The sequence below is a fragment of the Chanodichthys erythropterus genome, chromosome 14 (genome assembly GCF_024489055.1).
Source record: "Chanodichthys erythropterus isolate Z2021 chromosome 14, ASM2448905v1, whole genome shotgun sequence".
Taxonomy (NCBI): domain Eukaryota; kingdom Metazoa; phylum Chordata; class Actinopteri; order Cypriniformes; family Xenocyprididae; genus Chanodichthys; species Chanodichthys erythropterus.
This window is the reverse complement of record NC_090234.1, coordinates 4,129,824-4,147,813: the sequence shown is the minus strand read 5'-3', so window position 1 is coordinate 4,147,813 and position 17,990 is coordinate 4,129,824. Positions and strand designations below refer to the sequence as shown.

The following is a 17,990-nucleotide window of genomic DNA, read 5'->3' as shown; positions in this document are numbered from 1 at the left end:
CAGCATATATGCAGTATATATGCAGCATATATATTATCATATATGTGCATATATGCTGCATATATGTGCATATACACTGCATATAGGTTTCATATATGCGCATATATCCACATATAGGTTCTTTCCATGTGGGCTCTCCTCTCCTCTCCTTTCCTCTCCTCTCCTCTCCTCTCCTCTCCTCTCCACCTTCTCCTTTTGCCTTCCACTCCCCCTCTGCTCTCCTTTTAGATAAACTGAAATATATTGAAACAGCATCTTAAATAAAATAAAAATGTGTATGCTTTTTGTTTCTTTCTTTTTAACATGTAGGAATGTGAGGACTACACAGACAAAACGATGAAGGTGATTGTGAAGCACAATGTCATGGCTGAGGAGGATCCATCAGATTTGTCTATTGTGATCGAGGGAAACCAAGTGATGGAAGGATGTGGAAGCCGAACAAAGGCATGCATACTGCTGATGGGACTCATTTATGCAATCAACATCGAATATCCAAAGGAGCTGAAGAACACGTTTGAAGCTTTTCAAAAACTTTTTTTGGAAATTGACGGGGCAAAACTACTGAAAAAGGTCCACAGCCTCAAAAATAAGCTCATACAGTAGACACACATTTCCCCTGTTGTTCGAAGAGGATCTTTTGTCTGGACATACTTTTAATGGAGTTGTAATGGAGTGTAGTTTTATATTTTTCTTCTTTTCCCTTATTTGCTCCACACACAGACACAGATCCATCCACTCTCTCTCAGCCCACTCCATTGCTCTGTGATTTCCCCCAGATTGACAGAAAAGGAATACCAATAGAAAGTGGCCTGAAGAATTTTGATCTCTCCTTCTACCCTCTGTCCCTCCCCATTTGTTTGTTTCTTTTATTCTCATCCTATCTTTTGAGAGTGAGAGCAAGCTCAAAAACTAAAGAATGTTGGTGTTCTGTTTTATCTTTATCCAGATATTTGATACTGTACATGCACAGAAACAACCATGTGGAGTTTGTGTGTGTGCTTTTGATTTTTAAAATAGAATAAGTGGCATGTGTTGTTTGCAGTAGCCAATTATCCAGAAACAACATTTGAAACTGTTATCTTAGTGAGTTATAAAAAGTCAATTCGTTCATTGTTGTGTGAAGCTGTTGTACTTTATTTAGCACTTTATTCTGTGTTTTTTGATAATTTGGTGCATCATTGCTGCATATAAACAAGGCTGTTCGGTTATTTGTTATATGAATACCTGGACCACAGATTTGGTCAGTCACTGTTGTGTAAATCTGAAGAGACACAAAGAGTTTAGTCTAAGAGTTTAGATACAAGAAAATCTTAATGTGATTGGACATCCAGCACTGCTCTGATCTCCTCACTTCTCCTTTCATTTTCTCTTCTCCCTTCTCTCCTCACTTCTCTTTTCCGCTCTGATCTGGATGTCCTAAAACAGGGATATGTTTTATTATCCAACATTATTGAAACAACATTTGATAGATCAGTGAGTTATAAAACAGGTTCATTACTTGACATGTTGTGTAAAGCTGTTGTGCTGCACTATATTTTGAGTGTTTCATAGGATTTTTTGGATTAAAAACATTGATCTGATGAACCATCTGAATGTCTTTATTGTGGGGGGTACATTTTACCTTCTCTGAATAAGTAATTGTTATTAACTGATATTAATTAACTTTGATTTGAAGAGATAATTTTTACCTAATTTTAATGAGTAAGTAGCTGTTGAATATATACATAAATGTGAGGTATTGTTACCCAATTTATGCAAACATTTAATAGCTTTTTACTTCAGATAGTTTATACTCAATATATGGGATTAAATCTACCCCACCAAAGTCGATGCAAATTGTTACCTCACATTTATTGGGTAAATTCTATAGATTAGTTTTTACAGTGTACAGAGAGTTTCCTTCATTGAGGCCTGCGCTCACCAGAGCTACGCTAGGACAGCATCTGTGAGTTGTAGGCTCTCTGTGAGCCTCCTGGCACAGTATCCTAGGCATGGGGTATAGTTAAGCCTCCTCTCATTTTAGAGAGTCATCATGATGAGGCCTCTGCTCCAAGAGCTTGGCCATCTACTGCAAGTGCCGTCAGGCCTTCTCTCACTACAGAGAGTTTCCTTCATTGAGGCCTGCGCTCACCAGAGCTCCGCTAGGACAGCATCTGTGAGTTGTAGGCTCTCTGTGAGCCTCCTGGCATGGTATCCTATGCGTAGGGCAAGGTTAGGTCTCCTTTTATTTTAGAAAGTTGTCATGCTGAGGCCTCCGCTCCTAGAGCTCGACCATCTACTGTGAGCGTCGTCAGGCCTCCTCTCACTACGGAGAGTTATCCTCATAGAGGCCTCTGCTCGCAAGAGCTCCGCTAGGACAACATCAGTGGGTTGTAGGCACTCTGAGCCTCATTACTAGATGTCCTGAGTGTGGGGCATAGTTAGGCATTCATATTGAGGCCTCTACTCCCAGAGCTCGGCTAGGCACTGGGCTAGTATGCTAGGTTGATAAGCTCTCTGGAGTCTCCTTGGCTACTGACCTTAGTGTGGTCTGTTGCTAGGCCACCTCTCATTTTGAGAGTGTTGTATGAGGCCTCCACTCTACAAAGCTTTGTAGGCCAGTTAGCTCTGAGTGTTTGTCTCTCTGTGAGCCTCCTTGGACACTGGCCTGAATAAGAAGTTGTTAGGCTTCTTCTTGAAGGCATCCTGTTGAGGTCTCCGTTATTAAGAAGCTCCGGTCTACGACATTGCTGGTGTAGGTGTGAGGACTCCTTTGAGTCTTTGACTTAGCTCAGCCAATAAGGTACTCATCCGTTCTGCATGGCGGCGTGGGTATAGGGTTCCCCATTGCACCCTCTAGGGGACGCAGCACGAATTTCCATTCAAAAGGGAACATCTCAGGTTACTTATGTAAACATAGTTCCCTGAGAAGGGGAACAAGACACTGCGTGCCTTTACCATGCTTCAGGTAATCCTGCACGTCTCCTTCAGACAAGAAGTAGAAGGGCACTTCTCAGGTGCCCTTTTATACTCTCATCCACACCTGCTTTTGACGTCATAGCCACACATTCCCCCATAGTGCCCTCTAGGGGACACAACGTCTCGTTCCTTCTTAGGGAACCATGGTTACATGCGTAACCTGAGACGTTTGCCTACATAGTATGAGATGATATACAGAAAAAAAGCTCAATGGGAAGATTAAATGTCTTTGAATAATTCATCATAATGCATCAAAAATTGAGGGATGAAACAAAAGGAAATTTAAGCCACTTTTGCTTGTGGATGAAAAATTTTCCATTTAAAATGTGATTTTAACAGTTTCGGTTGTCGCTTTGAATGAATGTTCGAGAGCAGATTCATTCATTCATGGACATTCCCCGGTGAGATATTCAATTTTATACATAATACAGTTGGACTTTCACACTGATATACACTCTTTTTTATATTTTTCTGGTTGTATTGTGGTGTGGTGTGGTGAAAGATTTTTCTAAATTGTATAATACACCTGGGTGTTTAATTTTTTTTTCCTGTCACTTTCTTTTTTCTTCTTTGTGGAATGAGCGTTACCCTCATTTTGGTGTACTCTCCATTCAAAGTGTTATATGTTCATTGAGGAAACCATGAATCCCAACATGTACTGTGACATATTGAAGCAAAGCATGATCTCCTTCCTTCAGAGACTGGGCCGCAGGGCAGTATTCCAACATAATGACCCCAAACACACCTCCAAGAAGACTACTGCCTTGCTAAAGAATGTCTCCAGACCTAAACCCTATTGAGCATCTGTGGGGCATCCTCAAACGTAAGCTGGAGGAGCGCAAGGTCTCTAGCTCTGTGATGTCGTCATGGAGTGGAAGAGGACTCTTGTGAAGCTCTGGTGAATTCCATGCCCAAGAGGGTTAAGGCAGTGCTGGAAAATAATGGTGGCCACACAAAATATTGACACTTTGTCCAATTTGGACATTTCCACTTAGGTGTTGTCACATGAAAAGATATAATAAAATATTTACAAAAAATGTGAGGGGTGTAATCACTTCTGTGAGATACTGTATATAAATATTTATTACCTAATACTTCAACACTACAACCCTTACCTCAATGCTGCAACACTTCATGTATATTGTTCTGTGGTGTGTATTTTCATTGTAACAGCTTTAACCTTATTATTTATTATTCTCAGGTTAGGTAAAGTAAGTTGTGTCTGGCCTAAATTCTAAGCATTTAAAATTACTTACAATTTGGTCAGAAGACTCCTCTGTGATACGTTCTTGTTCAAAGTATTAAAACACTCCAAGCCAAGGTAGGCAGCTTTTGTAATCAATTAAATTTATTTTAATTGGTTACTTTTCTTTTTATAATAAACAAATTTAAAGGCAAATAAAACTTCATCATTAAGGTATAAAATACAGTAATCACTCTTTTGAGTCAAAGGTGTAGTCAGCTCTGGGCTTCCCATCTTCAGCTTGGGGTTTCTTGTCCTCAGCTCTGGGCTTCTAGGCGTTGGGGGTACTGACGTATCTGTATCCGAAGAGGCAATCAACTCATCAATCTTCTCGTGTTGTTTATCACAGACATTAGGTTATCTTCTTGATTGACGTACGTTGAAACTTTCCCAAAGTTTCCAGATCCTTCTCAAGGCCATGCAGGTGCAAGCTGTCTGGCTTCTGTGTCCTTGAACTACAGTAAACTCAGCCAAGATGGCTGATGTCCTTATAAGGTTCTAGGAGCATAACCGCAGTTTCCTGTGTCCTTGAGCAAACACATAGACCCGCCCACACTACTGTGTGCTAGCAGTCCAGTTCTGCTCCTCCTTCTCATAGACAGGCACACACACACACACACACACACACACACACACACACACATCTAACAATAACTGTACATCTCTGGCCATGTGTATCATACATTTCTTAGAAACAAACAAAAATAAATAATAATATTGTAAGCAATGAATAATATTTAATACATTTGCCAAATGTGTAGCAACAGACATCCAAATCTAAACAAGGAGGCAGGGTAATTGCATTTTCTTGATATAATACAACAATATACTGCCTTATGCATTTGTATTATTTAACTCCTCTCTGTATACTTATTGTCTATATTCACTGTTGTCTTTTCTTAGTCCTTGTGTGTCACCATTGTTCCCTGAAGGAACTATTTAGTTTTTTTTACTATTGCCATGTAATGTGCTAAAAATGACAAAGTTAACTTGACTTTTACACAGTTGCTAAAATATGTTACTTTGCACTCTTCATATCACAGTCCTGCAAAGAGGACAGAAAATGATCAAGCTAATGTGGACAGAGCGTTTTGAAATGAAAACGCCATTTTAAAATGTATCTGGATTAATGTAGATGTCGCCTCGGACAAGTGGTGACACTAGTGGGAAAACGTAGTGGGCGTGGCCATGCCGTCACGTCAATCGATAGTGACCAATAGAAAAAGGACTTTTATTCTGGTGGGTAGAGACCACCATCTGAGAGGCAGCTTTACTCCCAAAAGATTTTAAGATGTTGTGATAAAGTGTTTGAAGCGCACAAAGAAAAATTCAAAGATTTACACACAATGAAAATAATGTTGTCGTCAACTTTTAAGAAGAAATTTGCAATCTTTTTTTTTAAAACTACAAAATAATTAGATTTACTCTCAAATACAGTACGTTGGATATACAGTATGTTGACAAAAAAGACAAAGGAAACTCCATATGTCACCCCTGTCTGAATTAGACCATACTGGAGTATGGCCACACACATTCATATGTACAGGACAAAATAAAAAAAGTGCAGGACACAACTAAAATAATTAAACGTGGACAAATCAGTCTTGTAGGAATGTCACCTGTTCAGATGAGTATTTGAAATTAAAAAGTTAGGCCTAAAATATTTTGTCCACATTCACCTGTGGTGTGAACGTATATTTGATTTCACACAGATTTTCTGGTGCCATTTTAAACTGCTGGGCCATTTAAAACTCTTTCTACAAATAGAACAAGAATATGGTCTTACATTTGTATGAATTTTCATGGATTTGAAATTGTTCTTAATTTTAAGCTTCTTACCACACTCAAAAGCTTGTAATTTCTTTCCAGAATGATTTTGCAAATGACATTTCAGGTCTCTATGATATGTGAAACTCTTTTCACACTGAAGACACTTGTAAGGCTTCTCTCCGGTGTGAAGCCTAATGTGAACATTAAGGTTTCCTTTGCGTGCGAAACTCTTCCCACACTGAGGGCAGGTGAAAGGTTTCTCTCCACTGTGAACTCTCGTGTGAATCTCAAGGCTTGCTTTGTCTTTGAAACTCTTTCCACACTGGGGACAGGTGAAAGGCTTCTCTCCAGTGTGAACTTTCATATGAATCCCAAGGTGGTCTTTTCGTGAGAAGCTCTTCCCACACAGATTGCAGGTGAATGGGGTCTCTCCGGTGTGAATTCTCATGTGGACATTAAAGTTTCCTTTTTGAGTGAAACTCTTTCCACACTGTTGACAGGTAAAAGGGTTTTCTCCAGTGTGAACTCTCATGTGGACTTCAAGCTTTGCTTTTCGTGCGAAACCTTTTCCACACTGTTGACAGGTGAAAGGCTTCTCTCCGGTGTGAACTCTCAAGTGCCCCTCAAGGTTGGCTTTGTTTTTGCATGTCTTTCCACACTGATGGCATATAAAACAGTTCTCTCTTGAGTGAATCCTCATGTGGTGATTAAGAGTTACGGTAAATCTGAAACTCTTTCCACACTGACCACATACAAATGGCTTCTCTCCAGTGTGAATTCTCATGTGGACGTCAAGGTTTCCTTTTTGAGTGAAACATTTTCCACACTGTTTGCAGGTAAATGGACTCTCTCCAGTGTGAACTCTCAAGTGGATTGCCAGGTTTGCTTTTCGATTGAACCTTTTTCCACATTGTTGGCAGATGAATGGCTTCTCTCCAGTGTGAACTCTCATGTGGGATTTAAGGCTTCCTTTTTGAGTGAAACTTCTTCCACACTGTTTGCAGGTAAATGGACTCTCTCCAGTGTGAACTCTCAAGTGGATTGCCAGGTTTGCTTTTCGATTGAACCTTTTTCCACACTGTTGGCAGATGAATGGCTTCTCTCCAGTGTGAACTCTCATGTGGGCTTTAAGGCTTCCTTTTTGAGTGAAACTTTTCCCACACAGTTGGCAAGTGAATGGCTTTTCTCCAGTGTGAACTCTCATGTGGACTTTAAGGTTTCTACTTTGATTGAAAGTCTTTCCACACTGTTGGCATGTGAAATTACCTTTAGAATTTTTAGCTCTTTCTTGTGATAAAGTCTTTTCAGTCTGTGAGCAACTGAAATGTTTTTCTTTATTCTGGTTGTTTTCTTCCATTTCATTCAGTTCTTCACTCTCTTCTTTCAGTGCCTCCAGGTCTAAGGTGAAAAAGGACAAAACCCCAGTTGAATGCCATAAAGCAACAAACATCAAAATATTTAAACATGTAAAGCATCAAAACCAATGAATATACTAGATCCAACACTCACTTAACTAGTATCACAACTTCTCAATATTGTTAACTCTTGGCTTTCTTTAGGACTTGTTTGAAATACTTTTATATCACAGAAACAGTGGTTATTGAAGTTACAAAAGTTATGCTTTTGGTATATGATCACGGCTACATCTCTTCTAGTGGTATACAATTTTTCAACAACAACAACAACAAGGGAGGGGCACTGTCAGTGCTCGAGGGCAACTGTCCTACAGAGTTTAGTTCAATCGCTAATCAAACACACCTATGGCTGTCAGTAATTTTCAAACAATCCGGAACAATTAAGTTAGATTTATGTGATTAGAGATGGAGATTAACTCTTCGGGACAGCGAGGTATTCCAGAAAGTAGATTGTGACATACCCAGATAAATTTACGTATAATTAAACAGATAAACTCAACTTCCAGTTCCAAAAACTGTTACTTTCAGGGTATATATACGGACAAGAAGTTTACTCGCCTCTCAGCCTCAGAGGTATTTCTACCCTTTCGATGAGGCTCCAGTGGGTATAACAGCACAGATTATGCAACATATAGCATTATAAACATATGCAATTCATAATTATAAAACATTATTATAACAATTAAATGTTTATTTTGTCACATATATTAAAACCAACATCTTCTCATCACACACATCACTGATCTTAAAAGGTTGCTACTGGACATTTTCTGTATAAATTCAGAATTCACAATACCTCTATACATGATGATATGCACTAAGACATGCATTAGCATGGTTTATGTCCCATCTATCAGACCACAACTACTTTGTTTGTGTGAATTAAGACACAAGTCATTAAACAAGTACAGAGTGCCACAGGGCTCAGTACTGGGTCCTTTACTTTTTAGGTTTTATGTCTTTTCTTTCTCTACCAATGACATATTTCCTCACATACTGAAGAAACTGCAGAACTCTCCAAATTATCAAAGTATATTACTTCTTTTCCCGCCATTAACAGAAATTTCAGTGTTTTCACTGTTAAACAGTATAGCTTGAAAAGTTGGGACATTTTTAAAATTTGAATAAAATGAAAACTTTCAAATCACATGAGCCAATATTTTATTCACAACAGAACATAGATAAAATGTTTAAACAGAGAAATTTTACACTTTAAAGGTGCCCAAGAATGCTTTTTCACAAGATGTAATATAAGTCTAAGGTGCCTCCTGAATGTGTCTGTGAAGTTTCAGCTCAAAATACCCCATAGATTTTTTTTAATTAATTTTTTTTACTGCCTATTTTGGGGCATCATTAACAATGCACTGATTTACACTCGGCGCCGCCCCCTTAAATCGCGAGCTCCCTGCCACATGAGCTGTCGACTATATTACAGGGCATTACAAAGTTCACACAGCAAATATAACCCTCAAATGGATCTTTACAAGATGTTCGTCATGCATGCTGTATGCATGCTTCGAATTATGTGAGTAAAGTATTTATTTGGATGTTAAAGTTTTATTCTGAGTGAATTTGAGGTTGTCCTCCGTGGCTAACGGCTAATGCTACACTGTTGGAGAGATTCATAAAGAATGAAGTTGTGTTTATGCATTATACAGACTGCAAGTGTTTAAAAATGAAAATAGCGACGGGTCTCTTGTCTCTGTGAATACAGTAATAACCAATGGTAACTTTAACCACATTTAACAGTACATTAGCAACATGCTAACGAAACATTTAGAAAGACAATTTTCAAATATCAGTAAAAATATCATGCTATCATGGATTATGTCAGTTATTATTGCTCCATCTGCCATTTTTCACTGTTGTTCTTGCTTACCTAGTCTGATGATTCGGCTGTGTGCAGCTCCAGACGTTAACTGGCTACCCTTGTCTAATGCCTTTCATAATGTTGGGGGCTGGCATTATGCAAATATTGGGGCGTACACCCCGACTGTTACGTAGCAGTCGGTGTTATGTTGAGATTCGCCTGTTCTTCAGAGGTCGTTTAAACAAATGAGATTTACATAAGAAGGAGGAAACAATGGAGTTTGAGACTCACTGTATGTCTTTTCCATGTACTGAACTCTTGTTATTTAACTATGCCAAGATAAATTAAATCTTTGAATCTAGGGCACCTTTAATCCACTAAATTAGCTCATTTTAAATTTGGTCTCAGGTCTCAAAAAAAAGTTGGCAGGGGGGCAACAAATGGCTGAAAAAGCAAGAGATTTTGAAGAGATTCAGCTGGGAGAACATCTAGCAACTAATTTAATTGATATCAGGTCTGTAACATGATTAACTTTTAGACATCTCTTCCAGTGTGTTATCAGTGTTCAGTTCAAAAGCCAGCATCTCTGATGGTATGGGCAGCTTGCATGTTTTGGAAGGCACAATTTACTTTATTTAACATTTAGTATTATTGTTTTAAAATATATCAAATATGTAATATGATATTAGTTGAATTTTAAAATTTCTTAAAATGTTTGAAATTTTGTAATAAACAAGAAAACACTTATGAATTATACAAGGCATATTTCCTATATGCAAATAGAAGATATGACACATAAAATGGGCTTTTTTTATCTGAATAGACAGAAATACAAATAATTCTGCCATTTCTATATATACAAATACTGGCTTTGCTGCATGCCACTTTATATATCTTAAGATTTTTGCATTTCCAATAGGTGACTTTTTTATGCTGCCAATGAAAAATGTATGATATGAACAGAATAACTTCAATGTAAGTAAAATTAAGTTAGCTTGTTTGTCACTTTTGACTGATAAATTTTATGTTTTGAATTTTAAAAGTCGTAAGCTTTATCAGAGTGGTACAAAACAATTTCTTGAAAACTTCGTCACTTGGTATAGTATTGTCCCACTAAAATGTCGTTCTCTGTGTTCAGGTTTGACTGTAGTGAAATTAATGCAAAAATGTTGTCTGGCTATCACCAGACCAAGCTCAATTTAAAATTGAACATTGGTCTGGGGAGTCTGTATGTATTGTTTACTGCACAAGAGGCATGATCAATGAGCATTATTCATGCAATTGGATAGTCCTTCAACCAATCAGATCAATGATCCGGGTGACGTACTTTGCAGAGCGACACTAAAACTCCAGACAGGTTTAGTTTGTATTGGTTTGTAGCATTGATCAGCGGTTTGCAGAAACAGCAATGGCATCGAGCGATTTTTGCAGGTTGTGCAAAAAAAACATGAAAGTGAGTGGTATTTACACCCAGTCGAGCGATTTGTTTGCTAAACTAAAGAAGTCATTCAGCATCGTCGGGAGGTTAAAAGAAATTGGATTGACGGTCGTGCGAGAGACGAGTAGATCAGATAGAGATTGCAATCGGTGTGTAACAATCATATCGCACTTGGAACACGATCTGCTTGCCGTCGCTTCTCTATCGTCATCGTGTTATACCCGCCAATAGCGAGAAAGGTGGATAAGCCAGTCTGTGATTGGTTCCCGCAAAAGTGTAACAGAAGCAGTAGAAATGAACGTATGGGTTTCCAGACTGAGTTGCCGGGCGAAATCAAATCGCCGGCAGATCAGGCTGGGTTTACCCAGTCTAGCGAAAATGGACACTTCAAATCAGCATTTCAAATAAAAAATATCTAAAGCTTAACAAAATGTAGTTTTTGAGTGTCTAAATATATATCCATATCCATAACCTAAGAAAAGAAAGTAATTTTGTCTAAAAACAACTATAGAATTCACAAGACTCTTTATACAGTGGGGCAAAAAAGTATTTAGTCAGCCACCAATTGTGCAAGTTCTCCCACTTAAAAAGATGAGAGAGGCCTGTAATTTTCATCATGGGTACATTTCAACTATGAGACACAAAATGAGAAAAAAAAATCCAGAAAATCACATTGTCTGATTTTTAAAGAATTTATTTGTAAATTATGGTGGAAAAGAAGTATTTGGTCAATAACAAAAGTTCATCTCAATACTTTGTTATATACCCTTTGTTGGCAATGACAGAGGTCAAACGTTTTCTGTAAGTCTCCACAAGGTTTTTACACACTGTTGCTGGTAGTTTGGCCCATTCCTCCATGCAGATCTCCTCTAGAGCAGTGATGTTTTGGGGCTGTCGCTGGGCAACACGGATTTTCAACTCCCTCCAAAGATTTTCTATGGGGTTGAGATCTGGAGACTGGCTAGGCCACTCCAGGACCTGGAAATGCTTCTTACGAAGCCACTCCTTCGTTGCCCGGGCGGTGTGTTTGGGATCATTGTCGTGCTGAAAGACCCAGCCACGTTTCATCTTCAATGCCCTTGCTGATGGAAGGAGGTTTTCACTCAAAATCTCACGATACATGGCCCCATTCATTCTTTCCTTTACACGGATCAGTCGTCCTGGTCCCTTTGCAGAAAAACAGCCCCAAAGCATGATGTTTCCACCCCCATGCTTCACAGTAGGTATAGTGTTCTTTGGATGCAACTCAGCATTCTTTCTCCTCCAAACACGACAAGTTGAGTTTTTACCAAAAAGTTCTATTTTGGTTTCATCTGACCATAAGACATTCTCCCAATCCTCTTCTGGATCATCCAAATGCTCTCTAGCAAACTTCAGACGGGCCCGGACATGTACTGGCTTAAGCAGGGGGACACGTCTGGCACTGCAGGATTTGAGTCCCTGGCGGCGTAGTGTGTTACTGATGGTAGCCTTTGTTACTTTGGTCCCAGCTCTCTGCAGGTCATTCACTAGGTCCCCCCGTGTGGTTCTGGGATTTTTGCTCACTGTTCTTGTGATCATTTTGACCCCACGGGGTGAGATCTTGCGTGGAGCCCCAGATCGAGGGAGATTATCAATGGTCTTGTAGGTCTTCCATTTTCGAATAATTGCTCCCACAGTTGATTTCTTCACACCAAGCTGCTTACCTATTGCAGATTCAGTCTTCCCAGCCTGGTGCAGGTCTACAATTTTGTTTCTGGTGTCCTTTGAGAGCTCTTTGGTCTTGGCCATAGTGGAGTTTGGAGTCTGACTGTTTGAGGTTGTGGACAGGTGTCTTTTGTACTGATAACGAGTTAAAACAGGTGCCATTAATACAGGTAACGAGTGGAGGACAGAGGAGCCTCTTAAAGAAGAAGTTACAGGTCTGTAAGAGCCAGAAATCTTGCTTTTTTTGTAGGTGACCAAATACTTATTTTCCACCATAATTTGCAAATAAATTCTTTAAAAATCAGACAATGTGATTTTCTGGATTTTTTTTTCTCATTTTGTCTCTCATAGTTGAAATGTACCTATGATGAAAATTACAGGCCTCTCTCATCTTTTTAAGTGGGAGAACTTGCACAATTGGTGGCTGACTAAATACTTTTTTGCCCCACTGTATATAGTGCTATACAGGGGAAAAAATATTAGATTTAATGCATAAATATTAATTAGTACCTTAAAAGATACAAAATTAAAATAAACTCCAAACATCAGTTGTGTGGATGCGAACTAATCGTTAACAACATGTTTTTAATGGATTTTTATTCTCGATATCTTTCAGTTTCTGTGAACGTCACATTATTTGTAGCACAGCCATTCATAATAGCAGTAAGATTTGTAATTAACAGTTACCTTTAATGCGTCACTTTTAACGTGTTTGATAACTTTAGTAAAGAAAAACTTTCAGCTTTCAAATTCTGTCAATTTTATCATGAAATACAAGCAATAAATGTCATTTTGGCGCTCTTTAATGTGGCCTGACAGATCGCTCAATCAGCATTTCAACTTCAAAATCGTAATATATGCATGTTTTATTTTTAAAATGTTTTGTCAGTGACGAGCTGAGTCAGACAATTATTTTCACTGCAATAAGTAAGGCCTATCGGTTTCCATTAAAATATCCTTAAATATATGTTTACCTTATAGGCAAAACTGCATAAATTTGATTTGTTTAAAGCAATTAAAAATACTATTTGGCCAGTGGAAAAGATGGAGAATAACACTTCTCTGAAATATATTTTATAAAATTTTGATTTATTCTTAAAAAGAGGCAAGAATACTGAAAGATTTTTAGCAATATAATGTGGCGGCACATAGTCTGTATCTCATATTGTATTGTACCAATAAACATGGCGTCATGTAGATGAGAACATGCATGGAAATGATATGCAGATGCTATGCATAGTAAAACAAGGATTATATACAAATTATATATAATATTTTTATTTATTTATTTAGTTTTTTGTCTGGAGCCCTAAATCCCCATGCTCTGTAGTTTATGCTGCTGTTTAAGCTGCCCTTGGGGAAAAAAATGTTTAGTGGGTCACAAACACCCATCAATTGTAATTTATTTTAATATGACATTCTAATTGTAATGGTAAAGTTCACACTAACTCAAAACCTTGTACATGAGCTGAGATCTGATCATAGCCACTGCAGAATATCCACACCTGTGCTGTAAGGATTAAATGAGTTCAGCTTTGACAATGAAACTAACCTGTTTGTTGCTCAGTATCTTCATGTTTCACACCCAATGCTTCTTCAATCTTTATTTCTTCACTCTCCTCTTTAATAAACGCCATCTTTATAATAGTGTGTCACCAGATCTCAGGTGGGTTTTTCCTGCACTTTGGACAAAGTCATATTTAAGATGAGCATAATTAAGAAAAATAAATCCAAACTTAATTGGTTTGTAGTCAGAGAACTGGAAAGGGAGTCAGAGTGATTGATAACGTCCTGGTTAGCCAAAAACAACTCAAAACTAGTGGTACAAATTAATTTATAACATTTGTTATTGGTTTGTTAAAGTAGTCATGTTTGTGTTCTCGTTACAGTTTCACTGTTTGACCAGCAGCATTGTGAATCATTTTCGGTTCAACTGTATGGGAGTTTGTTTCAAAAATATCCGTTTCTCTCATTATTACTCCAGAGACCGAATTCGTGTTTATAATGAACTGATTCACGATATGGAGCAAATCAGACACAACATGTCTACTCGCGTGACGCGCTTTACTCACAAAATACCGCTAGACAAAGCATTAAAAAGTACTGCTATAATTAAAACGATAAAAGCTTAATTATTCCACAGTAATTAATAGAAAGGTTTGTATTGAATTAAACACTTTAAACGTGTAAAAACACAAACCTTTTACAGCCAATTCATAACAGGCGCAAGAGCGCGGCGCAGATTTATGATGTCATATCGCCAGACCAAAATAAAAGTCCTGTTCACACTGCTGTGTCTTAAGTCACAAAAGAGCGTAGAAATTTTCATATAAATAGTAAAATAGATATCAGAGACATTCAGTGTAAATTCTGAACCAGCCCTATAAGCCTACACCTTGTCCAGGTTTCATCAAATCTAATTTAATGCTTTTTAATGCCTTTTAATTTTTTTAAATTTTAATGCCACATAATATATATATATATATATATATATATATATATATATATATATATATATATATATATATATATAGTCGCTAAATGTCGATAGATGCCGTCATGCAACAATTTGTTTGCCTCTCTGCGGCTACCCTTTTTGCTCACATAATATATTTTAATACAGCCAAATTCCCAATAAAATTGTTTTATCTATATATTTTTCTGTTTTTGTTGTCAGACTATATGAAATGAGGCCCATTAAAACTTCATACAGGGCTCAACATTAAGCCTTGTCATTCACTTGTACGAATAAAACAGTTGCTTGTCCGGAAAAAAAATTTGGATTTTTTTTTTTTTTTTTTTTTTTTTTGTGGTGTAAATATCAATTGAAAATTTCTGAAGCAATATCCTTTCAGAATATTGCAGCTTTGTCTTATAATTGGAAAAAGACACTAAGGGCTGTTACCAATCAAATTAAATACAGATGCATTACATAATGTTATGGGATTGTAAGAAATGTTCGGGGGGAAATGATACTTTCATTTTCCTGTGACCGTGCATTGATTACCGAGGGCTGAACAACACCACGGTAAAGAATACTTATCCTTTTTCCGCTGATGCCTTTGAGCGGTTGCAGGGAGCATCCATCTTCACCAAATTGGATTTGCATAACGTCTATCATTTGGTCCGCATGCATATGGAAGGAGGATGAGTGGAAAACCGCGTTTAATACCCCCAGAGGGGCACTTTGAACATCTTGTTATGCCCTTTGGACTGTCCAACTCCCCCGCTGTTTTCTAAGCACTCGTTAACGACGTGCTGAGAGACATGGTGGATCAGTTCATATATGTATACCTGGATGACATATTGATATTTTCCTCTTCTCTCCAGAAACATGTTCAGCACGTCAGGCGGGTGCTCCAGAGGCTGCTAGAGAATGGGCTTTTTGTCAAGGTGGAGAAGTGTGCGTTCCATGCACAGTCTGTTCCGTTTTTGGGGCACATCATCTCGTCCCGAGGGAGTGCGCATGGATCCCAACAAGGTTAAGGCTGTGGTGGATTGGCCAACCCCAGATTCCCATAAGGCCCTGCAGAGGTTTCTGGGGTTTGCCAATTTCTACCGTGTTTTATTTTGCAATTTCAGCCAACTACTCGCTCCTCTGATCGCCTTGACCTCCACCAGAACTACAGTCATGCATGCTGAAGCTGCATTTGCCAACCTCAAGAGACGCTTTGTTTCAGCTCCCATTCTCATAGCCCTTGATCCTACAAGTCAGTTTGTGGTGGAGGTCAATGTGTCAGAGGTGGGGGTAGGCGCAGGTTTTTCCCAGCGCTCTTCCTCTGATGACAAGATGCACCATTGTGCGTTTTTCTCTCATTGTCCTCCGCTGAACGTAATTAAGACATTGGTAACAGAGAGTTGCTGGCAGTCAAGTTAGCGTTGGAGGAGTGGCGTCATTGGTTAGAGGGTTTGGGGGTACCATTTATTGTCTGGACCAACCATAAGAACCTTGAGTATATTAGATCTGTCCAAACGACTCAACTCCAGGCATGCTCGGTGGGCACTTTTTTTCGGTCGTTTTGACTTTTCCCTTTCCTACCATTCAAGGTCTAATAACATCAAACCTGATGCGTTGTCTCGTATTTTTGACCGTTCTGAGTGCCCATCCGCTCTCGAGTGTATATCTGAGAGACTTGTGATCTCCACACTCACATGGGAGGTCGAGTCGAAGGTCCACACGGCCTTAGAAGGCATAATGCCTTCGCCCGGTTGCCCACAGGGTCGTTTATTTGTGCCGGAAGGATTATGGTCCGATGTTTTTCAGTGGGGGTCATTGTTCCAACATGGCTTGGCACCCAGGAGTGTAGTTAAACAGCAATTCTGGTGGCGAACCATGGCTTGTGACATCCAGGGATTTGTTTTGGCCTGTTCAGTTTGTGCTCGTGGTAAGACTTCCAATCGGCCCTCGGAAGGGTTACTTCAACCGCTTTCTGTCCCTTCGAGACCCTGGTGCCACATCAAGCTCGATTTTTTTCACCGCCCTCTCACCCTCCCAGGGCAATATGGTTGTCTCAAAGGCGGCCAATTTCATTCCCTTGCCTAAATTACCCTCTACTAAGGAGACAGCGGTTACTGTTGTTAATCACATCTTTCGCAATCATGGCCTCCCGATGGACATGGTCTCTGACAGGGGACCCCAATTTGTTTCCAAATTTTGGAAGGAGTTTTGTCGTTTACTCGGGGCGAGTGTTAGTCTGTCCTCTGGTTTTCATCCTCAGAGCAACAGCCAAACTGGGGTGCGTTTCCCAAAGCGAACTATGGTCGCAAGTTCCGTCGTTACCAATAGAGTTCAATGGGACTTACGACCATGGTTCACCAACGATGCTTTCGGGAAACTCACCCCTGAGCGGGCCAACCAGGACTTTTTAGAGAGTGTTGCGATGTTTGGTGTCACAGAATCCTTCCTCCTGGAGCCAGCAACTCTCATTTGAGTACACTCATAACTCATGGCCTCTGGCATTTACAGACATTCTAAACTCTATTGGAGTTAGACAACACATGTCAGGACCCACTCATTATCATACTTTAGATCTAATATTGTCACATGAAATCGATATTGATGCTGTTGAAATTCTGCAGAAGAGCGATGACATCTCAGATCATTATTTAGTCTTGTGTATACCACCCAGCCATAAATATGGTAGAACCATCACTTCTACCACTAAAGATTGCTTTATAAATAATCTTCCTGATCAGTTTCATCACCTGTCACGTTTCATCTTAATCTTGCTCTCTTCCTTGCTTGGACTTTTCTCAATAAATTGTTATATTTCACATTCGCTAATGAATCTTCCTTTGTGTTCATGACAGATTTTATGTCAGAGGAAGGATGTGCTCCTCCAGCTGAAACAGATCATCATATTCAAAACACAGTCATCGGTCGCCATCTACTGGTGTAATTATATAATAGATGTGTTTTAGATGACTTTATGAATTTACAATTTTCAGTATGAATGTACTTTATTTGTATGATATTGCCAAATCATCATTACACACAATAAAAGCAGTGACAGGAAGAAAACAGAGTGCCAGCAACAGCAATAAAATAATGATAAAAATATGATTATAGCTCAAGGATCAGTCATCACTGTCCAAGGCCCAGTGGCTCTTATGGATGATTAGGTGATCTGACTGAAATGTTTCTATGGTACACTGGAAGACAATGATAAG

General features: G+C 38.9%; 1 protein-coding gene across 2 annotated transcripts; it reads right to left on the bottom strand.

Annotated features, from left to right (window-relative positions):
• Nucleotides 1–4,324: 4,324 nt before the first annotated feature.
• LOC137036091 (oocyte zinc finger protein XlCOF6-like) lies at nucleotides 4,325–14,554 on the bottom strand. 2 transcript variants are annotated; one of them, XM_067410058.1, is made up of 3 exons: nucleotides 14,521–14,554; nucleotides 13,873–14,002; nucleotides 4,325–7,369 (listed from the first exon to the last, which is right to left on the bottom strand). In XM_067410058.1, the coding sequence occupies exons 2-3, from the start codon at nucleotides 13,955–13,957 to the stop codon at nucleotides 5,877–5,879; spliced, it is 1,578 nt and encodes a 525-aa protein (XP_067266159.1). In that variant the 5' UTR covers nucleotides 13,958–14,002; nucleotides 14,521–14,554; the 3' UTR covers nucleotides 4,325–5,876. The 2 variants fall into 2 exon arrangements, with proteins under 2 accessions (XP_067266159.1, XP_067266158.1); XM_067410057.1 differs by having other exon boundaries at nucleotides 13,873–14,554.
• Nucleotides 14,555–17,990: the final 3,436 nt, after the last annotated feature.